We start from the raw sequence: 27,509 nt of genomic DNA, 5'->3' as shown, positions 1-27,509 counted from the left end.
GCTGTTCTGTTCAAACATTTCTACAGGCAAAAACCTGATGCTCCTCTAACTCCATACCTACAGACTAAGGTTAAGATGCCATTAACGTTCATGTAGAGGCAGGAGTCCCAGAAATCTGGATTATGTAGTACACATGGTCACATTTATCATACCTTTTGCCATGAAGTCGTGTCAGCGTTGGGTTTTGTGAATGTGTAGATAGTGACCTGAGCAGAAATCCCCAAATGTTCCACTTTCAGCAGCCACGTTGTTGTTTTGACTGAAATCTTGTGGCTTCCTGTGTGTGTGGGCTGTCTGAAGAGTGTGTGATGTGTGTTATCACCTGTGGCATGGTGCACAGGATGGTTGGGGGGGGGTTAAAGGTGGAAAATGAAGGTTTAGAGTCCAGCAGAACAGTTAGACAAACACTAAACACAGAGCAGCATCAGCTCCAGGTCTTAAACTAATAGTAAATGTTCAGTGTCATGTGTGTGTGTGTGTGTGTGTGTGTGTGTGTGTGTGTGTGTGTGTGTGTGAAACCTGTTGCACACTCACATAAGTTGCAAAGACCTGATCACAGTCCACTCACCGCATCAATCCCAGCATTAGGCTGTTCTCATAAATGTTTCCATACTCTCTCGTGTTGGAGCAGACTGTCTGGCAGCGTTTCAAACTCCACCCAGAGGACCCCCCCCTCCTCCTCCCTGCGAGTCCTGCCTTCCTCCACGCTTCATTACAGTGCGATCAGGGCGCTGAGCTGAAGGAGCGGCGCGGATGACGCGCTGACGGGAAGAGATGGGCGCCGCTCGTGGCCTGTCGCTGACGCGCCGCGGTCTTTGCCCGGTGCTGCTCGTGCCCGTGGTGGCGGCCGCGCTCCAGATGTGCGCAGCCTTCAACCTGGATGCGGAGACTCGCGTCGTGTTCAGCGGTCCGCGGGGAAGCTACTTTGGTTACTCTGTGGACTTTTTCGGCAACTCATCCAGGTAAAGTCTCACAATGAGGTTCCAGTTATTCGTCTACAGCTATACTATAGCCTAACTATAATACAGCCTTCACCGTGCATTCAGTGAAGTAGAGTCATTATGATCGTCATTAACATCACATATTCTAAAAGAAGTAATGTGGTACGCACACACTCACGCACGCACGCATACACACACACACACACACACACACACACACACACACACTGGATTCCAGCCCACTTGTGATTGGAAACAGACGTATACAAGTGTGTGTGTGTGTGTGTGTGTGTGTGTGTGTGTAGGGCTCTGAAAGAAGGGGGGTGAACCTCCACAGCAAGAAAAACACCAATCCTTGCCTGAAAGTATGTTGAAAATGTCACGGACCATCCAGAATGAGACAAACCTTCCATTTGGAGGCGAGGGCCACTTACATTCGACAAGCTCTGCTTCGGCTCAGAACTGTCCCTAAACTTCGCTGAGCGTTTACTCTTTTCCAGATATTGCATCTCGTTGATCTCACCTGTTGGGCTCACTGACAGAGACTAAGGACACGCTTTCTTTCCTGAAACCACAGCTCATTTCTAACAGCCAGACACTTTGACCTCAGTCCCAGCAACTGGCACCGTTTAGCAGAACAATATCAGCTAACTGGAAGCCTGTGACCGGTTGGTTTGTCTAGTCCAGATTTGCACAGCTGTGGAGCTAAGGATACCTGAACACGCAGATGACATGAAGGTGAAACAGCCTACTAGCATCCTTCGTTGTATCGTCCACTGAGTGGAAATGTGTCCGTTTGCTTGTCTTACCCTAGAGTTTGGAGGTTTGAGGCCACGTTGGGCTTTTACTATCACCAGTTGGACCTGCTGGCTTCAAAGCCCTGAACTGTGACTGTTGCTTGGTTTGATTTGTGGTGCTGATAATCTCCTGTAAGTTGATGGGACTCATCACAGAGGGTCACCCTGGACCACCCATATCTGTTTACGTTTAACTTACGTGTGTTTACATGCTAAGCCATAAGAGCAGATGTTTGGACGAGGCATGAGATCCATATGAGCATTATATCTGGTTTATTTTCAATGTGGGGAAACCTGAGATCAGCCAGGAGCCAGAGCTTGCCTGGTTGCTGACATAACTTTGATTTAGATCAGTTCTGATTGAGGGGCTGCACAGCCCCTTAGCTTAACATCCATTAAAATGAATGAATATTGGGCTTAAATAGTAGCATCTTTAGCGCAGGGACGTCCAGCTAACTACAATGATACTTCCCTCATGAACTCATCAAATGAAATGTGCCACATCAGCCATAGCAGGTGAAGCTACACTCTATGTTTGCACAGTCAACAGCTGAAGCTACTGAGCATGGATCACTGTATCAGTCACCTGATTGCAACTGATACTGTCACGTTAGCAAACAACAGATTAATCAAGAAGACTACGCGTCTGACTGGACCCCAGGTTTCAACCGCATTGTTTACATTAGGGTTCGTCTTAGTCACACAGGGAGACACTAAGGAAGCTTCTGTCTTTGTTAACCATTCATAGAGGATCAATGACAGCTGCTTTAGTCCTCTAGTGTAACCTCAGCTGAGTCCTGCTGTTACTGACTGTAAATCTTCCTTAAATAGTTCAGAGTGAATGTTTGCTGGTTCAGTGCGTAGCCTATCCATCCCTATGTTGTTACGTAAGACTGTTTTGCTTTTCTCTGTATAGTATCAGTACATTGATCGGTGCTCCCAAAGCCAACACCAGCCAGCCCAGCATCACTGAAGGAGGAGGTGTGTACTTGTGCTCCTGGAGCCAGACTAACTGCAGCATTATCAACTTTGACCAGCAAGGTAGAGTGTCCTTTTCTCTAAACTGAAAGCTGGCCTCCTTGTGTGAAAGATCAAGCTCACTATTTGAAATCCGTATATTACACTCCAGCAGTAGTTGGTAACTGGCACCATCATCGTGTTAACTGTCCGCTCCACAGATGTACGACATTTATCTATTTATACGATAGTCTGGGTCAAAATGCCATCATTTTAAAGCCCAGTACAGTAGGGTACTTCTTTATTTCTCCTGTGGCAACACTGCCGCTCACTGAGGGCTTCATTTCCACACTGGAATCAAGCCCAGCTCTGTAATTAGGACAGAGTCATTACGAGGACAAGGACCCCAGAGGACCTGGGCTGCCCCTGGTTCTGCCCGGAAAATCACCCCACCATCACGAATGCAGGAAGCGATAAGGGAGCGATAAGGATCACAGTGTCCACATCAAGACTTATTAACATACACAAATACACAGCAAACGTGATTATGTTGACCAGGCAGGCCACACGTAGAGTATCCACACACACACTGGGTTATAAACCCAGCGTTACAGGCCTTCGGGTTCATGATGTGTCTGAGGAGATGCACAGCCGCACTGAGGTGTTCAACAGGAGCATGAACAAGTGGGAGAAAGAGTATTGATGTCTGAACATTGCAACACATACAAAATATCACTGCTGTGTCTTTCCCATGACCCATACTCACTCTACCCACCTGCACAACTTGACTTAACAGCACCATCCTTCAGCCATTTGAGGTCTAACTGTAGAACAGGAATTAGGCCAAATATCCATGTGTGGAACTAACAGCACAAAAACACTGACATGAACATCTGCTTAACATGTTTCCAGTGTAGGAGGAACAAAGCTGCTGTTACATATGTCCTTATGTCTACATTGTAGGTGATCGTTTTTTTTCTATAAACGATGTGGACACTCAGGTTGAGTTCAAGTCAAATCAGTGGTTTGGAGCAACGGTGCGTTCCCATGGTAACAGCGTCCTGGTAAGACCCATCAGAGTCAGAGTTCACGAGTTTGGATAAGGTAGATATTCTGTCTGACTTTGCTGCTTTGCCTTGCAGGCTTGTGCCCCCAGGTACTACTGGAGGACGGAGCATGACACTCCCTTTGCTGATGTTACAGGAACGTGCTACCTCTCTGTGGACGCCTTCAGAACGTTTGTGGAGTTTGCTCCTTGCCGAACAGGTGTGGCTCCGCAAGAAAAGCCTCACCTTTTTAACTAAGTTCAGACCAACTCTTCAGAATCAGAATCAGAATCAGAATCAGAATCAGAATCAGAATCAGAACTTTAATGCCAGGTCCTGTAGAGAACACTTGGAACTTGGAATTTGACTTGGTGTTGGCAGGTGGTGCATCTTAACATAAAATACAAAACATTTAAATGAAGTTGTGTTGTCAGACGATCACCTTCTCAGCAGGGTGTATGATGCACTGCAGCTTGGCTTTGTCTCTGGCTGTGGCTGCAGCAAAACAGACTGTGATGGAGGACGTGAGGATGGATTCAATGATGGCAGTGTAAAAGTTCACCAACATCTTCACAGGGAGGTGGAACTTCTTCAGCTGCCTCAGGAAGTACATCCTCTGCTGAGCCTTTTTGGTGATAGAGCTGATGTTCTGCTCCCACTTGAGGTCCTGGCTGATGATGGTGCCCAGGAAGTGGAAGGACTCAACAGAGGTCACTGGGGTGTCACTGAGGATGACAGGGGGGAGTGGGGCTGGGTCCTTCCTGAAGTCCACTGTCATCTCCACTGTCTCCAGAGCATTGAGCTCCAGGTTGTTAGCGCTGCACAATGGCACCAGACTGGTTAGGCTGACTCAGCGGGTGTGGATGAGTGTGGTGTCGTCAGCAAACTTTGACAGACTTATCTCCAGATGTGCAGCTGATGGTGTATATGGTGTATGAAATATCCAAGTCAGTTAGTCCAAACATTATTAAAGCAGCTGAAACAGCCAAAGCTGTTTCACCATCTTAACCTGTAGTTCTCCATGCCAACTCAAACTGGGGTGTTGGTCAGTTCACTTGTTGCATGGGACGAGGCAGAGGGTGATGGTCCAAGAAGCTCAGTTCAGATCTAAAAGAGCTCTATCGTCCACATCCTCAGGTTGACTGCATGTACAATACAAATAGGAAAAAGGAAGGTTTCCTGCTCAGTGCATGAAGGAGTTTGACTAGGTGCCAAGGAGTGCAGGATGATAGACCCAAATGTGCAGTTCACAGGTAAATAGGAGTATTTAGTGAACAAATCAGCAGATAGCAGGGTGATTAGGCAAGCAGTGGTGAAAAAACAGAGATCCAGACGCCAGCAAAGGTAAAGACAAGGACTAGGCTAAAGGCAAGGTCAAACAGGCACAAAATCAAAATCACAGGCGTTCACAAGAATCCTGGAAGGCTGAACGACGGGGTGACGTAAGCAGATGATCTGGCAATGAGTATGGTGAGAACTGAAGCTTAAATACTAGGTAAATGACTAATTGATTGTTTTAGAAGGATGATGAACTACATTAGACATCTTCAACTACAGCATCAAAAACGTGGAATTCACAAAGAGCTTAAAGGCCGGGTTGGCGGCCTCCAACTAGAGGGTGATCTCCTCAGTCAACTTTCCTCAAAGCAGTGGTGATCCAGGACCATAGGTAGATGTTGTAGGGCTTTGTTACAGTGTTTGGATAGATCGATGGTTTAGTTCTTTCCAAATGACTTTGTGCAAGAGCACCTAAGGCCTCCCACACGGCCTTGTTCAGCTCGAACAAATTATATGATTGACTTTGTTTTCCACAAGTTGGGCTGAATGCGCATTCCAGTCAGCGGGTAAAGGGACTGAATGATGTTCAGCAGATGTTCAGCTCTTGGTTTCAGTCGCACAAACAAAGGTGAGGACTGCCTTATGTCCCACCTGCCCTGCCATTCTGATCACTGCTCCAGCTGTTGGACCAGGAGACCTCCACATGGTGCCTCCTCATTCCCTGCACCATTCAGGGCGTCTATGCTCAGCCGCCATAATTATGTAATGTGTAATTATGCCAATGAAGTCAGATGTGGGCCTACACATGTACAGTGTATATCTAGAACAGTCACTGAGAGTAGATAATGACAGCTACTTTAATTTTGACTGTTGACATGCTTTCTTTTTGTTGTTTTAAGCTGGTTTGGACTAAAATGATGCTGCTCACTAGAACATGATGCTTTGCTTTGCTCACTGCAGAACGACATGGACCTGCTGGACAGGGATATTGTCAGGGAGGCTTTAGTGCTGACTTCACCAAGGTAGGAGGATATTCCTACATAATCACACGGTAGCTGGTGCTCTGTTGATGTAAGCAGTGGAGTCACACTGTATATGTTAAAGCTGGTGACAGTAATGCTGTGTGTGTGTGTTGCAGGATGGGAGGGTTGTGCTTGGAGGACCAGGAAGCTTTTACTGGCAAGGTGAGTTGCTGGAATGTGGAACTACGGCATGTGTTTTCTTTAGAGGTTCCAGAAAATCCCCTCATCAGCCAGGGATCCTGATTTAATGGCCACTGTCCGTCCATTCTGTAGGTCAGCTGATCTCTGCCACCACAGAGGAGATTGTAAAAGCCTACTACCCTTCCTACTTCCTTCTGTCAGTCACCGGGCAGATCCAGACCCAACCGGTGCAGGGGAACTATGACGACAGTTACCTGGGTGAGGGACAACGCTGACTAAAGCTGCCTCTGCAGGTTACAGAGTGGACACACAACACTCCTCTGGTCTCATCATCAGGATCAACGTCCAATTGACGTGACTGTAGACCTTCTTATTCATTTTCCAAAAGAGACATAATTGACTGATTTGACTCTTTTTCTTGACTCTCCAAACAAAGTTGAACTTTCATGACTTCTGACTGACTGCAAACCTTAGTTGCATATGTAAATCCATTGTGATTGTTTCTTGTGTTCATGCACACTCTGACTCTGTCATCTGTATGATGCCTCCATGTGCCTTTATGCACAACAATCACACAGCAGAAACCATGGTAAAGGCATCATCTTCACCTTCCTGTCCTCTCCTTCAGGTTACTCCCTGGCCGGGGGTGAGTTCAGTGGGGATGAGCAGGAAGGTGAGTTCAGGCTCTCTAACCTTCTAACCCCTGAAGCTCTGTCTGATGCTGAGCTGCTCACTGCAGTTGTAACAGCAGTAGATTATTAAATTCTGATAAAAGATAAAATTGCTGGGATCAGTTTGGTCTGGACCTTTTGCCCCTTGCAGATTTCATCACAGGAGTTCCCAAAGGACTCATGCTGTATGGTTTCGTAAGGAGTTCTCACATTTCTATTTCACAACATTTGTAGTGTTTTTAAAGTAAAGCAGCGTCAGATGATGTAGTCCAAAACCTCTCATGTCCAAACACAGGTGTCTATATTAGATGGAAGGGACCTGAAGTCTCTACTCAACCTGACAGGGGAGCAGGTATGTACACATCTGTCTTCAAAACTGTGTTACTATGTAACTAGCCTGTAACATTGTGCCATAGAAGCTGTTGTCATTAGCTGATGAACTACTACAACAGATGACATCATGAAAGAGTGGTAGTGCATACGTAAGAACATGAGCAAAACATGGTAACAGGAACCTGGACAACTGTTATTTCCTTGTGTGGATTTCACACAGCACAACGTTTGTGTGTGACTGGCTGTTGTCAGTGTGGGAGGTCACGAAGAAACTGTCATAGCTAGATGCATCTGGGGCAAACGTTGCAGTGGGGGTTTACAGCTGCAACAACACACCAGAAGGACATGTGACGCTTTCTAACCAGTCAGAGAATTTCACATTCACAGTACTTGTTGTTTGTCATTTGCTAAGAAATAAAACCTGAAGGGCTGCACGGAGCAAGATGTGTTGGTTGGACTGATGTTGAGACTATTTTGGTACAAGCTAGTTTCATGGGGGATTGGAACAAGATTCATTCTAGTGTAGTTTTTTACACCCTCACCTGCCCAACAGATCATTACTTGAGCTCAAACATGTAAATGTTATTGTGCATGGTATGAAGATCAAGGTCCATGGGCTCTAAATGAGTTCAGCCCAGATGACCCTCAGTTTGTGCTCACATGAGCTTTAGTGCTGAGCTCCCCGGGGTACTGTGGGATTGAAGAGGAGGATTGATTGTACCGTGGGCTAACTGGTAATGTGTTCCAGATGGGCTCCTACTTCGGCTACGCGGTGGCAGTCACTGACATCAACAACGATGGGTGAGTGGATGTGGTGACAATGACACACAAGGAGAGAAATGTGTGAGAGGACATAGACAGAGAAGACATGACAGAGATGAACCAGTTTGAAATGAAAGTGGTTCATCTCAATGTTGGGTTTTCCAACCCTCAAACTAGTTATACTTACATAAGATAAGCGGAGAAGAACTTTATTCATCCCACAGTGGGGAAATGAGCCTGGGAACTCTAACTTGGTCACGTAAAGCCTGAAGTTCATTTTTTTAATAAAAAGACAACAGCTGCTGCTCTTGGTCCACCTCATGCAGTAGCTCCTACACAATGAGTGAAACCACAGGAAGAGCATGTTTATCCTGACTGTACCGTCTGTCATCCCTCACTGACCTCCTCAGTCTAGATGACCTGGTCGTTGGGGCACCGATGTTCATGCGCCAGGGCTCTAGTGGGCGTCTGGAGGAGCTGGGTAAGGTGTACGTGTACCTCCAGAGGGGCCCTTTGCTCCTTGAGCCAAGCCAGAGGCACCTCCTCGGCCCACAGGCCTTCAGCCGCTTTGGCACGTCGCTGGCTCCACTGGGGGACCTCAACCAGGACGGGTTCAGGGGTAAGAGGGTCGGCTTCCACCATGTGTTTGGTATACTTTGGGCTTTTAGACTCTGGGCACTCAACATTTTCATTCAGTTTCCTCAATGATGAACAACAGTGATTTGATGTGAACCAATCAGAACTATGTGAACTAAAGCTCCAGCTTGAACCAGCATTGCCTACGTCACTTCCTCTGGTTCTGCCATCAGACTCCTCCCTGCCACTGCTCACATGGCTTTTTTGCCTGAACCCTGAGTTATTACTCAATCAAACTGTTGATTTTATGCATTCAGTGACTCAAAACCACAATCCCCACTGTTGTAAAGACTGACACAGTGGTGCTTGTTTGCAGACGTGGCCATCGGCTGTCCCTATGGAGGAGCCGACCAGCAGGGCGTGGTGCTCATTTATAATGGTTGTGCTGGGGGACTGGTGGACTTCCCCACTCAGACACTCTCGGGCCAGTGGGCCTTCGGCTCTATTCCGGCCGGCTTCGGCTTTGCATTACGAGGCAACAAAGACGTGGATCAGAATGGCTACCCAGGTACTGCTAGAGAGAGTCCTTCACTGTCTGCTAAGGCTTTACTCTTCTATAAGATGTGTTTTACACCTCACCTTGCAGATCTAGTTGTTGGGGCGTTCGGGGCTGATAAGGCAGTGCTATACAGGTATGTGTGAGTCCACTGGTGCGGTGGTAAATACATAGATTGGTTTTCCTTGTCCTTCATGTGTGATTCTGTGAACAGGGCACGGCCAATCGTCAGCGCCACAGCCTCCCTCACAGTGCATCCCTCCATGTTCAACTACGAGGACAAAGGCTGTGAGCTCGATGCTGGGGCTGGAAACATTGCTGTGTCTTGGTAAAACTTTGCTCCATGTTCACTGAAAAGAAAAAGCCACATTAGAGTAAATATGGTGGTTGTCTCCTTAAGAGTTCAGAGCACTTAAAAGCAACTTAACACGGAAAGTCTTGCAGATGTTATGTAAAACACATCTTAGTCCAATTTCAGCTGTCAGATGACTTCATGTTTGCCAGTTTCCTGTCCAAACCTTTCACAACAACACTGTCTGTAGTTTTAGTTCCAGTAAAAAAATCATGCTTTTCCATGAGCTTACTTAGCTTAAGAAATGTGCAACACAGAGGCACTTTCCAAACCTTCTTCTGGTTCAGTATTCTCCCACTACAGAGTCTTGTCTTCATGTTTGGTGGTGACTTTTGCTGCATTGGACGGAAGTGAGAGAAAGGTGGAACAGGTGGGGGCAGGGTCAGGTAGACGTAGCCAGGCGTCAGCAACAGCACATCACACTGTCACCAAGCAGCAGATGTGTCCTTAGTTAAAAAGGGTCAACGTCGAAACGTCAGTTATTACCAGCACATCAAATCCCCACCCATAACTATGTGCTTTGGTTTATGTTTATGTCACATGCTTTTTTCAGTGTCAGCATCTCTTACTGTCTGATGGCGGATGGGAAGCACCTCTCTTCTCATCTAGGTGAGACACCTAGAGACACCTGGATAAAAGCTCCATCCTGTAAACACACAGTTAAGAGCAGTTTTGGGAACGTTTGTGTATTTGTTTTCTCTGTGTAGTTTCTGGGCTGTCATGAATATAATGTCTGCGAACGTTTAACTCTGAGATTTAACAATATGCTGTACATGTTTTGTCTATTCTTTTTCTCCTGTGTGCTTGAAGAATTCCAGGTGGAGGTTCAGTTGGACAGTGTGAAGCACAATCAGAAGGAATCTGTCAGGACTCTGTTCCTGGACAGCAAGCAGCCCAGGCTGATGCAGAGCCTGAGTCTGACCAAGGGGGAACACCAGTGTCACAACACCAAGGTCTACTTACGGGTCAGTCTCTCACCAGCTGTGCCTTAGGTTTCTAGAATATCTATACCTTAGATCTGCATAGTGTGACTGTCTGACAGGTCTGTCAGTAGCTGTTACCATCCATTATTATCACTTAGAAGTTAACCATTACTAACTTTATGACCTTTGTCTACAAATACCAGTCTGACTTTGTGATTCTTCTTGTTGATAATGTCTTATTTAAATGGTTGATAGTGGTGGTGGTGCCTTTCATGTGTAGCCATGATGTATTTTAGCAGAGGACTAATGACAATGTCTCTTGTACAGTATGTTATTATTATTATATAAGAACATGTGACTTACTCATACTTATTCCTTTTTTGGTTGCAGGGTGAAGAGGAGTTTCGGGATAAACTCTCTCCCATTTTCATTAGCCTTAACTTTAGTCTGGATCCTCAAGCCCCCGTAGACCAACATGGTCTCAGACCAATCCTTAATTTTCAAACGGAACAACGTATTGAGCAGAAGGTGAGTGCAATCACTACAATATGCCTCAATAAAAGCCTCAGTACTAAGAAAAGGTTTTTCTGTGGCTGTACTGTAACACAGTGATGAACAACGTAAAAGTATTAAAGGCTGCAGGTACAGTGTAACCTGCTAAATATATGAATGAACAAATGATTTTTGGCTTTATTAAAAAAAAAACAAATGCAGTAGTAATAGCAATAACAAAACCAATAATTAGAAATTATGTGCGTTTTATGAATGAACAGATGGTTTGAACGATGATCAACAGTAGAATAAGAACAGAATGTTCATTTAATGGAGGCCTGAAACCCTTTGCTCAGACGTTGAGGGGCAGCTCTGACAGTGTAAGAGGCCATTGCTGCATCGTGGTCTTTTCTCCAGTTTGTTGTCTCCCATGTGAGGAGTTGGAAAGTGTCTGACCTACAGTCTCAGAAGTCTGGGTGGGGCACAGCCCTCACATCTGCTGCTGGCTTGTTTACTCATGTAGCCAGTGGCCTCCTCCACTAGGCAGCAAGCAGAGCCTGGAAATGGTGTAAGGGTAAAGTGAGTGTGAAATGTGTTGTGGAGTCAGGTTTAGAAGCAGCTCTGTGTTGCTTTGGCTTGTCTAGTTGTTCTGATGTTTGAGCCTCTGTCCAGGTCTGTCCAGAACTGGCTGGAGGCCACTGTGTGGTCCCCCCTGGTGGACAACAGCATCCACCACATGAACTAGTCCCAGGCTCATGAGGCTCATAGATGAGGCCTGGCTTTCATTCACTGTTGTATAGATGATTACAATGGATGTCTTTAGTCTCTTGACAAAGCATGTGGTGATAGCCGGATTAGACATCAGTTAAAGATGAACCAACAGTAAGTGGTGTTTGTAACTATGGGTGAGCTGAGAGTGTGACAGACAGTGGGGCATTCGCCTGCACAGCATATACATTGACTGCTAGTGATCCTTGGTTTAGATGGGAGTACAACAGTCTGTCTATGCAGCAGTGGTCTATGAATATTGATGGTTCCAAGTTGGCTTAAAGGGCAACACGTGGTCTGAAGCTAAGTAAACACAGATCAAACACAAGAGGATGAGTTTAGTAAATGTGTTACAGACCAAGCTGTCCTGAGTGGATGTGAAGCTGCCAGGCTCTTTGCTCTGTAGCATTCCTCATGGAAGCTAATGTTTCCCATATGTTGGAGAGAATGAAGCAGAAAGCTCAGGGGACACGCTGGAAACAACAGTGCCATCACATCTGTCTCCTCCTGCAGCTTTTATCCAGTCATGTGTCAGGTTTAAACTCAACGTCTTCACTTAAACATCCTTGTCCTTTCCTTGCAAAGCCTTCTCCCTGGTTTCCCTGCTCCCTTCTTTCTTTTATTCTTTCCCACGTGTCCATAAGAATGAGTGTTCAGGAGGAACACTCCTTGTGATGGTAGATATGTCCTTTCATGAAATCGTCCTTCTCTGCTTTTTCCGGTTGCCTCATGTTTTCATCCTTTTCAGGCCCACATTCAACTCGACTGTGGGGAAGACAACGTCTGCATCCCTGACCTTAGTTTGTCTGTTTATGGGTAAGAGGAAATCACTTTCTCCCATTTGCTTAATTTAACAAGCAACAGCGCAGCCTCTTATATAAACTATAAACTAGAATCATGTACTGGAATGTTCGAGTTGCTGTGAAGTGCTGCGTTAATAGAAATAGTAGCTATGAAGAATATGAAGTACACAATATTATCTGACAATGAATCAACTGAAGAGTCACAGCTCAGGATGCAGGCGAAGCAGCATTGTTTCAGATGTTGTGTATTTGGAACAGACATAACTAGGTTTCAACAGTATCATCTACAAGAAGAGCTTCAGTAGCGTAACATGAAACCTCTGGGACAGACCTCAGACTCCTGGGCTGGTTCGTAGCTATGACACACACAGTACATGGAGAACTAGTGATTCCGTGGCTCAGTGACCTGGGTGACGAGAAGCTGCTTTTAGTTGACATCAGGACTGGACTCGTTATTGTCCTCTAATAACGTAGTTGTGCCTTAGTCAGCTCACAGAACAAACACACACTCAGCTGCCTGCAGCCAGCTTTGTTGTGTGTTTCGCATTATACCGCCATGTGATTTCTCTTAGCTGCAGAAACACAATCGGTTTCCCATGAAAACTCAAGAAAGAACCATCTGCAGCCGTATTTTCCCTGGGACTAAACTCAACCGATTCAGCACTTTGGCGTAACAGAATTTCCTTTTGCTGACTCTAAGACACAAACACAACCAGTGAGATGTTTGGCATTCACAGCCTGGAGCCATTTCACTGCTGCTGCTGTTTAACCAAAGTCAGTGGAGTGTTCACATGTCAGCTCTAAGCTGCAGAGCTCTGCCTTGGTGTTGGTGGTAGCTATCAGAGCTGCCTTAATTAAAATCATCTGGTGGTCTTACCTACAACGGTTCACAGGGGGAGGGGAGGAGGAAGGACTCAAAACAAGCAGACTTCTTCCTCCCTAAAGAACCATTCATTTGCTGTGGTGGGGGAGGATGGAGTTACAGGGTGGGACAGGATTTATCACTATGCCCATAGAACGTCAGCACACAGTCTGGGAACACGAAGAACAAGATGGGGCCGGTATCCTGAGGCAAATGACACCAATTGGGTTTGGGTCATTTCCCGGGTCACAGACAGATATGCAGAACCAGGCTTTGGGGGCCTGGGTGGAACAGGGAGCGATTGTCTGCTGCTCATGACGTGAGCCACACGACCGAATCCACACTGCTGTTACTGTAATGCATCATATATAAGTTGAGTTCTATTTGTACTGGATGGGACACTGACCAAAACAGCAGCCAGTCAGGACACAACGCAGCATCTCCTTCTCTCAGTGACAGGACAGAGGTTTACCTGGGGGATGACAACTCCCTGAGTCTCACCTTCGATGCCAGGAACGAGGGAGAGGGGGGAGCATACGAGGCCGAGCTCTACGTGGAACTTCCTTCAGAGGCCGACTACAGCGGGATAGAAAGGAGCGATGAGGTGAGAAAGCAACTCCTGACTAAATACAGCTCAAACATCTGCCCTGGACTGTATATACAGCAGTCCTCTGGCCAGGCAGCGATGCACTGACTGATTTGGTCACACAGCAAAACATGGCCAATGAATTGACTCTGAGCAGCTACATCACATCTATTCTGTATCCTTTGTAATCATTTGTAGTCGTTCTTTTGACCATTTTTATATGAAAATCTACAGCTTTGAACGCTTTGTGATGACAGTTAACTCTAGGGTGCATGGCCAGTTCCTACTGACCTGAACAAGTTTGAGTTACTGCATAGCTCTACCATTGTTCATATTTGATATAACATCTATGTCATAGTCACCAGAGGTTAAACTCCTCACCAACACCTGAGTAAAAGGTTCACTTTCCACTAACCTGTTTAGATGTCTCTCTGCACATCTCACAGGTAACACCGTGTTTACTTTGCAGGGTTTGAGTCAGCTGACGTGCAGCTACGAGGCAGAAAACCAGACCCGCTGTCTGGTGTGTGACCTTGGAAACCCCATGAAGCCCAGCACCAGTGTAAGAGCCAGCACTAAATACCAGCATACAGAAAGAAAGAGAGGCTGAGGACCCTGACCAGTATTTTGTGGCATCCTTCCTGTAGGTTAGAGCTGGGCTCCGGTTTACTGTGCCCAGACCGAAGGATACCAACCGCTCTGTGCAGTTTAGGATGAAGATACGAAGGTAGGTCCACGTTTTGGTGTCCAGCCTGTATGGTGACGCAGTGGCATCTCACTTTCTGATTTCTTTCTTGTAGTAAATCTGTGAATAATTACATAATTTCCTGGCGCTTTTGGTGTGGAGAGACTTAAAGGTATAGCAGTAGTGTGTGTGTAGATATTTATTGTGTCTATACAATTGTGTGGTGGTTTCATTGTGTCTGTTGTAGCAAAAATGCAAATAACTCTGAGAGTGAATGGGCGTCCTACACGCTAGAGGTGGCTGCTGTGGCCAGTGTCCTTCTGCAGGGGTGAGGCTCTGTTACATAATTCCCACCATCTAGTGCTGCTCTGGTTGTGTCCTGACTGTGTAAACCTATCCTATCTGTGTTGTCATGCAGTGTCTCTCACCCAGACAAGATCATTTTTCCTCCTCCCAACTGGACTGTTCACCAGAGTCTGACGGAGGAACAGGAAGTTGGGCCTGAGTTTCAGCAGGTCTATGAGGTACGAAAGGACCAGCTTCTACATCTATGCTGTTTTAGTTGGCTGTACAGTAAATACAGTAGCTTCAGCTAACGTGAGCTCAATGGTTCAACTGACATCAAACAGAGTTAAAATGTTTTGCTTTCAGCTGGTAAACAATGGTCCCAGTGCCATCAGCCAGTCCACGTTAGAAGTGAGGTGTCCTCTGAGGGCTCGTGGCCACGAGCTGCTCTACCCTTTGGGGATGGTTACTGAGGGGCCACTCGCCTGTTCCTCTCAACCAGCCTTTAACGCACTGAAACTCAAAGTGAGGCCACAGGTCAGACATTTGGTGGAGTTGTTGTCTTGGTGACATCATTAGTCTGTGTTTGGTAAATGCACCATTGATATCTCCATGTCTGTTGCTGCAGAATCCAGCAGCAGAGGCTCTGATGGAAGTGAAGTCCAACACACAGCACCACATCCAGAGGAGGGAAGACAGAGATCCTCTGGCTGAACAGAGAAACTTGGTGAGTGTTCACAGCATATCATCACGACTGGGAGCAGGTTGAGTTAAGCTACATCACCAGCTACAGTACACCATTCATCCATTTTCAACTGCTTTATCTGGGGCCGGGTGGCGGGGCAGCAGTCTAAGCAAAAAACTCCAGACTTCCCTCTCTCCGGGCACTTCCTCCAGCTTTTCCAGTAGGACCTCAAGGCGTTGCCAGGCCAGCCGAGAGATAGTCCTGATTTTCATCCCAGCCGCTTCGCTCTCAGCTGCAAACCACCCCAGCGCACGCTGGAGGTCCTGGCTCCAGAACTGGTGACAAAGGGCAGCCATGACGCAGTCCAACATGACTGACTTATTGCGAACCAAGCTCCTGCTCCGGTTGTACAGAGACCAGACAGCCTTTAACAAAGAGCCCTGGACTCCTTACTCCCAGAGCACCCCCCACAGAATGCTACGAGGGACGCAGTCGAATGCCTTCTTCAAGTCCACAAATCACTTGTAGACTGGTTGGGCAAACTCCCACAAACCCTCAAGCACCCGTTTAAGAATTCAGGCGTCTGACCTGCAGCTTTGTCCTGGAAGCAGTTTGAAAGGCCTTTTATTTGGTTTGTGTGTACAATATCTACTGTACTTGATGTGTACTTGATTTCTGAATTTAGAGCCAGTGTGGGTCTTAATGAAAAGAAGTAGTAACACTGGCTGTGTCTCTCCACAGACCTGCTCTACAATGCAGTGCTGGCAGCTGGTGTGTAATGTCGGCCTACTGAAGCGAGGAGGACGAGTCATCTTGACAGTTCGCTCCAGACTCTGGGCTGAAACCTTCATGGAGGTGAGGCTGCACCTGCAGACTGAGCATTTTCACACCCTCTGCTGGAGACAGAAGGCAATAGAGTAAATCGAATAATATGTACACTACACTACTGTATGTATAATGTGCACAATAATAACAATAAGTTATTGTAACAGCTGTAGAATTTGATCCGTCTGCTTTAAAAGGACAACAAAGTCTGTTGTCTGTCCACAGAAGCCCTACGTGAAAAAGCAGTATGTTCTGGAGTGCTCAGTTCACTACAAGCTGGACAGGATGCCTTATTCTATAGCACCACGGTTCAAACCTTCGGAATCCAAAAAGGCATCTTTCATTTATCTGTTTTTTGTAAAGTTGACATTTGTGTGTAGCCGCTGACTAAATGCTGTGGTTTCCTGTGGCCCAGGTGCTGACGGCTGTGGTGTGGAACACACCAGACAGTTTGCTCCCGGTGCCGGTGTGGATCATTATTCTGGCCATCTTGGCTGGGCTGTTGTTACTCTCCCTGCTCATATATCTGCTGTACAAGGTAACAGGAAGTTTCTGCTGCATGTTTTATCAATGTAGTTTCACCAACACGTTTACACTGCATCCATGAACTTACCCTCGCTCGTACTGGTGTCACACTGCATTGATCTCATAGAGGGTTTAAAAACGAGAATGCGCAGCATAATCAATACAATTCAGTTTCATTTGGTTATCTCAAGGCACTTTACAAGGTAAGGTTTAAGACCTTACACAACGAAACCCAACAAATCCCACATACTGTACAGCAAGCCTTTTATTATAGTTTGACAGCAACACAGTTCTCAGTTGTTGTGGTTTAATGCAAGTTCTTGGTCAGACAGGTAGAGGTCAGTGCACGGGTAAACTTAGCGGATAGCAACAGTGCAGACAGGAATCAGGCAAAAGCAGTAATTCTCCAGGCTTAGTTCAAACAGGCAGAGTCCAAAAAAGCACAGACAGGGAGCAGGCAAGACACGGTCACAAACGAGGAACAGAACTGAACACGGAAGGACTTATTGGAATTAATGCTGGCGAGTTGACACAAGGAACGTGGTCTAACAGTCTGGCAAATAGAACAGGTACTTATCTGTTCTGTAGCTTAAATAACTATATAATCTATTGTCTATTGTGACGTGAACCATCTCTAACTATAAGCTTTATCAAAAAGGAAGGTTTTAAGCCTAATCTTAAAGGTGGAGAGTGTGTCAGCTTCTAGAACCTGAAGAGGGAGCTGGTTCCAGAGGAGAGGAGCTTGGTAGCTAAAAGCTCTGCCCCCTGTTCTACATTTAAACACTCTAGGAACCATAAGTAGCCCAGCGCTCTGAGAACGAAGTGTTCTGCTGGGAGCATAAGAAACTATGAGGTCTTTAACATGAGAAGGAGCTTTATCATTGAGTACTTTGTATGTGAGTAGGAGAATTTTAAATTCTATCCTACATTTTACAGGCGGCCAGTGCAGAGAAGCTAATGTAGGAGAAATGTGATCTCTCTTTCTAAGTCCTGTCAGAACTCTGGCTGCAGCATTTTGAATAAGCTGTGGGCTTTTTGAGGAGCTGTTAGGACATCCTATGAGTAAGCAGTTACAGAAGTCCAGCCTAGAGGTAACAAATGCATGAATCAGTTTCTCTGAGAGGATCAGACAGGATGTTTCTAATTTTAACTACACTGTATATGTCAGGGACTCGGGCAGACGGCGAACCCACATGCACAGCACGGAGGCGATATTATAATCAACAAAAGGTTTATTCTTAAAGGCACGGTCAGACGGTCCAGGTCATACACGAAAAGGCTCGGCGAAAGTACAGACAGGGAACAGGCAAAAACTCACGGTAAGTAGATAATCCAGGGTCGGGCAGGATACACGATACAGACAGGAACACGACACGAGAAACACGAACACTCAGGGAACTCAACTCATGAAACACGAACACTCAGGGAACTCGAATACGACAATCTGGCAGGGAACTAAGGACACAGGTGGTGGTTAAATACACAGTGACTTGATGACTAACAGAGTGCAGGTGTGGGTAATGAGCAGGGACAGCTGTGACAAGACAAGAAACCGGAAGTAAAGCTAAAACAGGAACAGAAACCAGGAGACTACCAAAATAAAACAGGAAACAACTAGAAACACAAAGCCAGATCATGACAGTACCCCCCCCCCCCTATGGCGCCTTCCACGGCGCCTACGGAAGCCCCCCCCCCAAACCAGGGCGGGCGGAGGGTGGTCCCAGGCGGAGGGACCGAATCCCTACCCCACAAGGTACATGAGCAGGGTGGGTGGAGGGAGGACCGGGGGAGGGCCAAAACAATAGTCCACAACAAAGTCCACGAACAGGGAAGACACGAAGTTCAGGGATTCCCTCACGGAGGGTGATGGCGTGGCGAGACCCTGCCCAGCAGCCGCTGAGCCAGGGTGGCACTCTTAGTGCCCTTGGGCTGGACCGATGTCCCCGGGGACCACCCCGAATGGCAACGTCCTCCGGGCGGACGCTGATCCGAAGGGCTGAGGAGTCGAGGCGGGCGTCGCCGCAGGAGGCAGCGCCATCCGGGCAGCAGGAGGCGCCGAGGGCAAGGCCACCAGTCCGGCGGCCGAGACAAGGACGAGGCAGGGACCAGCGGCGTCCTCCTTGGACCACCGCGACGAGAGGCAGGGACCAGCGGCGTCCTCCTTGGACCACCGCGACGAGAGGCGGGAACCAGCGGCGTCCTCCTTGGACCACCGCGACGAGAAACAGGAACCGATGCAGGTGCGGCCGGAGCCGGGCCGCCAGGAACCGATGCAGGTGCGGCCGGAGCCGGGCCGCCAGGAACCGATGCAGGTGCGGCCGGAGCCGGGCCGCCAGGAACCGATGCAGGTGCGGCCGGAGCCGGGCCGCCAGGAACCGATGCAGGTGCGGCCGGAGCCGGGCCGCCAGGAACCGATGCAGGTGCGGCCGGAGCCGGGCCGCCAGGAACCGATGCTGGTGCGGCCGGAGCCGGGACGGGCGCGACCCCCTCCTGGAGGTCGGCAGGAACTACGGCGGGAGTGACCCCCTCCTGGAGGTCGGCAGGAACTACGGCGGGAGCGACCCCCTCCTGGAGGTCGGCAGGAACTACGACGGGAGCGACCCCCTCCTGGAGGTCGGCAGGAACTACGACGGGAGCGACCCCCTCCTGGAGGTCGGCAGGAACTACGGCGGGAGCGACCCCCTCCTGGAGGTCGGCAGGAACTACGGCGGGAGCGACCCCCTCCTGGAAGTCGGCAGGAACTACGGCGGGAGCGACCCCCTCCTGGAAGTCGGCAGGAACTACGGCGAGAGCGACCCCCTCCTGGAAGTCGGCAGGAACTACGACGGGCGCGACCCCCTCCCGGAGGTCGGCAGGAACTACGGCGGGAGCGACCCCCTCCTGGAAGTCGGCAGGAACTACGGCGGGAGCGACCCCCTCCTGGAAGTCGGCAGGAACTACGGCGAGAGCGACCCCCTCCTGGAAGTCGGCAGGAACTACGACGGGCGCGACCCCCTCCCGGAGGTCCGCAGGAACTACGACGGGCGCGACCCCCTCCCGGAGGTCCGCCGGAGCTGCGACGGGAGCGACCCCCTCCTGGAAGTCGGCAGGAACTACGGCGGGAGCGACCCCCTCCTGGAAGTCGGCAGGAACTACGGCGAGAGCGACCCCCTCCTGGAAGTCGGCAGGAACTACGGCGAGAGCGACCCCCTCCTGGAAGTCGGCAGGAACTACGACGGGCGCGACCCCCTCCTGGAAGTCGGCAGGAACTACGACGGGCGCGACCCCCTCCCGGAGGTCCGCCGGAGCTGCGACGGGAGCGACCCCCTCCTGGGGGTCGACAGGAACTGCGGCTGGCGCGACCTCCTCCTGGAGGCGCGCAGGAACTGCGGCTGGCGCGACCTCCTCCTGGAGGCGCGCAGGAACTGCGGCTGGCGCGACCTCCTCCTGGAGGCGCGCAGGAACTGCGGCTGGCGCGACCTCCTCCTGGAGGCGCGCAGGAACTGCGGCTGACGCGACCTCCTCCTGGAGGCGCGCAGGAACTGCGGCTGACGCGACCTCCTCCTGGAGGCGCGCAGGAACTGCGGCTGACGCGACCTCCTCCTGGAGGTGCGCAGGAACTACGGCTAGCGCGACCTCCTCCTGGAGGTGCGCAGGAACTGCCACTGGCGCGACCTCCTCCTGGAGGTGCGCAGGAACTGCAGGTGCTACCTCCTCCTGGAGGCCGGCGGGCGCTGCAGCCCCAAGGGTGACGGGGACTGGAACGACCGCTACAGGGCCGACGGGAACGGGGAATGGAACGACCGCTACAGGGCCGACAGGAACGGGGTCAGAGACAGGGGTGACCTCTACTTGGCCTACGGGAACGCCCTCTACTTGGCCTACGGGAACGCCCTCTACTTGGCCTACGGGAACGCCCTCTACTTGGCCTACGGGAACGCCCTCTACTTGGCCTACGGGAACGCCCTCTACTTGGCCTACGGGAACGCCCTCTACTTGGTCGACAGGGACAGGAGCTGGAACGACCTCAACTTGATCGACAGGGACAGGAACTGGAACGACCTCAACATGGCCGACAGGAACAGGAACTGGAACGACCTCAACTTGGTCGACAAGAACTGGAACGACCTCAACATGGCCGACAGGAACTGGAACGACCTCAACATGGCCGACAGGAACTGGAACGACCTCAACATGGCCGACAGGAACAGGAACTGGAACGACCTCAACTTGGTCGACAGGGACAGGAACTGGAACGACCTCAACATGGCCGACAGGAACAGGAACTGGAACGACCTCAACTTGGTCGACAGGGACAGGAACTGGAACGACCTCAACTTGGTCGACAGGGACAGGAACTGGAACGACCTCAACATGGCCGACAGGAACAGGAACTGGAACGACCTCAACTTGGTCGACAAGAACTGGAACGACCTCAACATGGCCGACAGGAACTGGAACGACCTCAACATGGCCGACAGGAACTGGAACGACCTCAACATGGCCGACAGGAACTGGAACGACCTCAACATGGCCGACAGGAACTGGAACGACCTCAACATGGCCGACAGGAACTGGAACGGCCTCTGCTTGGCCGACAGGAACTGGAACGACCTCAACATGGCCGACAGGAACTGGAACGGCGTCAACTCCGGAGCTGGCATGACAGCTTACAGCTGCCGAGCTCGACGGGGAAGACGTCGGGCCTGATTGGGTGGGGTTAACAATCGTCAGACGGGCGGTGCCCTCTGACGGGGACAAGGACGGAACTGGGGTCTGGGCAACACACGACTGATCTGGGGTCTGGGCGACACACGGCTGATCTGGGGTCTGGGCGACACACGGCTGATCTGGGGTCTGGGCGACACACGGCTGATCTGGGGTCTGGGCGACACACGGCTGATCTGGGGTCTGGGCGACACACGGCTGATCTGGGGTCTGGGCGACACACGGCTGATCTGGGGTCTGGGCGACACACGGCTGATCTGGGGTCTGGACTAGGTTCGACTGGGCTGGGGCCTGGAGGCGACAGGGCTGCACCAGGGCATGAGCATGGCGAGGCTGACCTGACTGAGAGGTGGGACACGAAGCGGCCGCTGGCTGCAGGCCCGGGAGTTGCAGGGCCTCACGCAGGACAGGCTCCCTCCGGACGAGAGCGGCTGCTTCCTCGAACAGTTGTTCTCTCGCGCCCTGGTCTGTAGCCGAATTGGCGGTGTTCATGAGGTGGGCGAAGAGAAAGGCAACTGGAGGAGAGCAGAGGAGGTGGACCCGTCGGGCGACGCTGTCTGGGATGCCTGTTATCAGAGGGACACAGTCAGTCAGAGAATTAAGGGGCTCCTCTGTCGGGGAAGAAGGCTGCTCGGTCCCCATGACCGAGACCGCGGGACCCGGGATCCTGGACCCGCGCCGCCGCCGTCGCCGTCCGGAGCAGCTGCGACTGTCCGTCGTTTGAGGCGCTGGGCGCGGTGTGGACCGGACCTCTGTACCGGGATCCGCATGGTGAAACGGGGCCGCGGCGTCTGGAGCTTGGGCTGGAGACTGGGGAAAACACGATTGAGCAGGAGACTGGGCAAAACACGATTGAGCTGGAGATTGAGCAGCGCGCGGCTGAACTGGAGACTGAGCAGCGCGCGGCTGAACGGGAGACTGAGCAGCGCGCGGCTGAACTGGAGACTGAGCAGCGCGCGTCTGAACTGGGGACTGAGCAGCGCGCGGCGGAACTGGAGACTGAGCAGCGCGCGGCTGAACTGGAGACTGAGAACCGCGTGAGAGCAGGAAATCCTCCCAGGGAAATAACCATGGAGCTGGGCAGGTTGGTGCAGGCACGACGATCCGACGAGGCGGAGAGGAGGAAACCGAAACCATGCTTCCGCGGGAGAGTTATATTTACCGTAAAAAACAAAGAAAAACAGTCACTGACCTGACCGGAGGCTAAGTGCTGGCTGGGTCCAAGTTTGGCCAGATTGTTCTGTCAGGGACTCGGGCAGACGGCGAACCCACATGCACAGCACGGAGGCGATATTATAATCAACAAAAGGTTTATTCTTAAAGGCACGGTCAGACGGTCCAGGTCATACACGAAAAGGCTCGGCGAAAGTACAGACAGGGAACAGGCAAAAACTCACGGTAAGTAGATAATCCAGGGTCGGGCAGGATACACGATACAGACAGGAACACGACACGAGAAACACGAACACTCAGGGAACTCAACTCATGAAACACGAACACTCAGGGAACTCGAATACGACAATCTGGCAGGGAACTAAGGACACAGGTGGTGGTTAAATACACAGTGACTTGATGACTAACAGAGTGCAGGTGTGGGTAATGAGCAGGGACAGCTGTGACAAGACAAGAAACCGGAAGTAAAGCTAAAACAGGAACAGAAACCAGGAGACTACCAAAATAAAACAGGAAACAACTAGAAACACAAAGCCAGATCATGACAGTATATTTCTAAAAGTGAAAGTAGGCGGTTCTGGAGATTTGTTTAATGTGTGATGTAAAAGAGAGATCCTGGTCAAAGATGACACCAAGGTTCCTCACAGTAGAATCTGAAGCTAATGTTATGCCATCCAGGGTGGCTATCTGACTCAATAGTGTCTCTCTGTGATTTTTAGGCTTAATGAATTTATCTGAATTTAGTTGAAGGAAGTTTTGAGACATCCAGGATTTGATGTGAACTGTGACAACTGTGAATTTTGACTAGTTGATCTGTTTTATCTGGCTCCAAGGACAGATATAGCTGAGTATCATCTGCATATGCATCTGCAATGAAAAATTATAAAATGCTTCCTAATAATCTCACCTAGAAAGAGACATGTATAGGCTGAACAGAATTGGACCAAACACAGAACCCTGTGGTACTCCATAGCTAATCCTTGTGCATGTGGAGAATTTCTCATTAACATGAACAAACTGGAATCTGTTCAACAAATAGGACTTAAACCATTCTGTGCTGTTCCTTTAATTCCGATGCATTTATTTTGTTGGAACGCCACAGCAGCATTATCTACAAGACAGTCAACCTGTTCATAAGGATTAAGGTGACTGTTCTCCTCTGTGGAGCTATGATGATGGAATCATCTGCTTGAATCTGGCAACAGCGTTGTCTATTAAGGAGTTAAAAGAAGTGCTGAGACAGTTACTGTCAACATCTACATGAATGTTAAAATCTCCCACTACAATGACTTTATCTGTGCTAAGTACTAGATCGGATAAGAATTCAGAGAATTCAGTTAAGAACTGGAGCAGGAGAGGACAGTAAACAATACAAAACACAACTGACTTCTGAGTTTTAGAGTCTGGGTGAGAAAGGCTCAGAGTGAGGCTCTCAAATTAGTTATAACTATGTTTAGGTTTAGGAGTAATTAATAAATCTGATTTTTAAATTGCTGCTACTCCTCCACCTCTACCTGTACTTTATGGAACATGATAGTTGATTTACTTTTTTAAAGTAACATATTCATCCTGCTGCAGCCAGGTTTCAGTGAGACAGAAGAGATCTATGTGATGGTCACTTATCAAGTCATTTATTAACAAGGATTTAGATGAGAGAGATCTGATATTTAATAAACCACACTTTATTAACTTACTGTTACTTTGTTCTATAGGAGGGGCTGTTTTGATGTTTATTAAAATCTGGTAAGTCACTGATTTGTGTGTGACTTGTATAGAGTAGTTTAGGTGGTCGGGGAGCAGACACAGTCTCTATGCGATAACTAAGACTAAGAGTGGGTGGCGGCTGTAGAGAACGTGCAGAGAGGCGTGTAAGACTGCGACTCTGCGTCCTGGGCTCCACTCTGAGTTGTCACGGAGTTGGGAGACTAAGCAACATGGCCATGTTACTAGAGAGCAGAGAGGCTCCGTTCAACGTGGGATGGACGCCGTCTCTTCTAATCAGCACAGGTTTTCCCCAAAAAGTGCTCCAATTAGCCACAAAGCCCACACCATTTGCAGGACACCACCTAGACAACCAGCGGTGGAGCGATGACACATACACATACACATGTCATCAATGATCAAAGCAAACTACGGAGTCTGACATTGAACACATCGACTCAATGTTATAGTTTTAGTGACTTTCGACTTCTGACTAATCTGTCATAATAATACGATAATACATACATCACACACTCTCTCACCATTTTAGCTCCTTATTCCTCTTTACTTTACGCTGTGCACAGGTTGCGTCAGAGAGCACAGGAAGGTTTTCAGAAGTTTCACTCTGCTTCGCTCCTTGCTTCTGTTTCCTGTTCATTCAGCTTCCGTCTTCTCCTTGGCATCTCTCGCTCATCCTGAATATCCTGATGTGACCAAGTTGTAGCCATTCCCCACTTTGATCACTCACGTGCGTTTACACCAAAGTTCAATTGTGACTTAAGAACAACATTTTAATTGGTACCTGATTATGAGCGCTCTCACTGGTAAAGTTGCATTTAGTCAGGTGTGTTTTCTCAACCAAGGTTTGAAAAGGTTAAATCTTTCAGGATTTCGTCTGCAGTCCAGCTGCTGAAATATTTAGAAACTGGAGAAGTCATTAGAAGCTGAATGGTTTGTTTATTGCAAACAGTCTAAAAATCCTACATTTGGCCACTGAAGCCAAATTGCATTGAAGGTCCAGTAATTCTGTTTTTCTGGATTTCATGATGAGGAGACCTGTGGAAAAGATCAGAGAATGTCGACAGCTCCCATAGTTTGAGCAGCAACATGACATAATCTGGAGTAGAGAGATATTTCTTATAGAAGCAGAATATGTTATGGACTCAGTAACACGCGAACAGACAGAGCAATGCTGCCGAAAGAACCCAAGAACACTGCTTAGCAGGCTAGACTATAAATAGAGAAAATAAGGATCACTGCATACAGAAAGAACTGGGGAAAAGTCTAATCTAAACACTACGAACCAAACAAAACCTGACTGAACTACTCTGACAGACTGACAGAGGGCTCAGAGTGTCCCCTGGTGGTAGGTGAAGGAACTGCTGCCTATCAATATAAATGACCTCAATAAGAGGGAAAATTATTCATTCAGGTATTAGTCTATGTATAGACAGGCTCTCAGACAGTCACATTAATGAACAGTGGACGTGAAGACACCTTCCTGAGTATATACAGAAACTATGGAAATGTTCTTTTTATGTATTGTTACATGCATGTATTGTTATTTTGCCAGATTCTGAATGTCATTTGCATGTTTTCCTACAGATAGGCTTCTTTAAAAGGTCTGGTCCATATGGTACTGCCATGGAAAAAGCCAAACTCAAACCACAGGCCTCTTCCGAGGCTTAGGTCCAGGAAGGACTCTTCCAAACAACCTTTCCCAGCAGGGGCACATACGGGTGCTGTATCACTGGAATCCAAAGTAGCTGAGAGCTGCAGGGGTCATGCAGCTAAATATGCACTGCTGCTCTGGACGTGGTTACCATGAAGATGAACAGAATCCTGTCACATGTGGTTTACAGAAAACCAGCTTCTCAGCTTGTCTTTAAGCTACTGTGGCCACTGTCTGTTGAATGTTGTACTGTACTGTCTCAGGATGACCCTGATCCCACTGCAGCGTGAACTGGAGTCATTGTTTCTCCCATGTTGGGAGGTTTTGTGAGCGGCTTGTCATGTATATTATGTTCTCACTGTCCAGAGCCTGTTTTTGTTGTAATAAAGCCTCTTTTTGTATACTCGCCCGAAGTGATGAATGTAGTACATGAAACAACCTATACTCTGGCTTAATGTGTATGTGTTCACACATACAGCGTGAAACAAGGCTCTATAAATGTTCAACCTCAGCTTTTCAATTCAAGTAAGTCAAGTAGGTTTTAATGTCATTCCAACCATATACAGTTCAGTACTGAAACAAAACAACACTCCTCCATGACCATGGTGCTGTATACTATAATAAATTTACAACACAGATTAGAAACATAAATTGACAGAACTAGCTAGCTCACCTGAGATACCTAATTGGCTAGCTTAGACATGACAGATTCACATTTTCAAGTTAAGTGAAAACTTTCTCTACCTGTACAGGACCTTATTACACAAATGACAACAAGAGCCAACATATAGTTGCTGTACAAATGTCCAGACAAGAGCTGTGAGATAACACAAAACAACAACATAACAGATTTTAATACCCTGTAATAATGACGTACTGTAGTAAGTTGAGGTAGTGGGGAGAGAAAAAGAAAACATTTCTGAAAGTAGCAGCAATGACGGAGAAAAACTTTTTGCAATAACAAGTAGTAAAATATTGTGCACAGCAGCAGTATGCATGAACAATTTGTAAAATAGTTGTTGATTAGAGTGTTTGTTTGTGTGTTTATCAGTTCAGTCCCTTTTTGTTAAGGAGACATATGGCTTGTAGAAAAAAGCTGTTACACAGTCTGGATGTGAGTGTGCGAATGCTTCAGCACCTTCTTCCAGATGACAGTAGGATGAAGAGTGTGTGATGGGTGTGTCCAGATGCCACAATGCTGGTGGCTTTGCCGATGCAGCATGTGAGGATGTCTTTGAAAGAGGCGAGAGAGACCGCGATGATCTTCTCAGCTGTCCTCACCTTCCACTGTAGGGCTTGTGATCCGTGATGGTCCAATTCTCAAACCAGACAGTGATGTAGCTGGTAGTAACTCCAGGGGAGCCAAACACCAGCTACTGGTGGAC

The 27,509-nt window shown here is 48.5% G+C and overlaps 1 protein-coding gene across 4 annotated transcripts; it reads left to right on the top strand.

The window, feature by feature from the left end:
- The first annotated feature begins 701 nt into the window (after positions 1-701).
- LOC114855944 (integrin alpha-5-like) lies at positions 702-26,530 on the top strand. 4 transcript variants are annotated; one of them, XM_029151482.3, is made up of 30 exons: positions 704-962; positions 2,655-2,779; positions 3,659-3,759; positions 3,838-3,961; positions 5,980-6,041; positions 6,158-6,203; positions 6,315-6,440; positions 6,811-6,855; positions 7,005-7,048; positions 7,149-7,205; positions 7,935-7,987; positions 8,359-8,567; positions 8,901-9,092; positions 9,171-9,216; positions 9,295-9,408; positions 9,986-10,041; positions 10,243-10,397; positions 10,746-10,883; positions 12,364-12,431; positions 13,734-13,884; positions 14,336-14,428; positions 14,514-14,593; positions 14,799-14,879; positions 14,970-15,075; positions 15,203-15,361; positions 15,465-15,563; positions 16,263-16,376; positions 16,572-16,679; positions 16,762-16,884; positions 26,058-26,530. In XM_029151482.3, the coding sequence occupies exons 1-30, from the start codon at positions 775-777 to the stop codon at positions 26,139-26,141; spliced, it is 3,147 nt and encodes a 1,048-aa protein (XP_029007315.1). In that variant the 5' UTR covers positions 704-774; the 3' UTR covers positions 26,142-26,530. The 4 variants fall into 4 exon arrangements, with proteins under 4 accessions (XP_040926878.1, XP_029007316.1, XP_029007315.1 ...); XM_029151481.3 differs by having other exon boundaries at positions 15,203-15,373; XM_041070944.2 differs by lacking the exons at positions 16,263-16,376; positions 16,572-16,679; positions 16,762-16,884; positions 26,058-26,530 and adding an exon at positions 15,734-16,150 and having other exon boundaries at positions 702-962.
- Positions 26,531-27,509: the final 979 nt, after the last annotated feature.

This window comes from Betta splendens, chromosome 5 (genome assembly GCF_900634795.4).
Source record: "Betta splendens chromosome 5, fBetSpl5.4, whole genome shotgun sequence".
Taxonomy (NCBI): Eukaryota; Metazoa; Chordata; class Actinopteri; order Anabantiformes; family Osphronemidae; genus Betta; species Betta splendens.
This window is presented reverse-complemented; position numbering and strand designations above follow the sequence as displayed.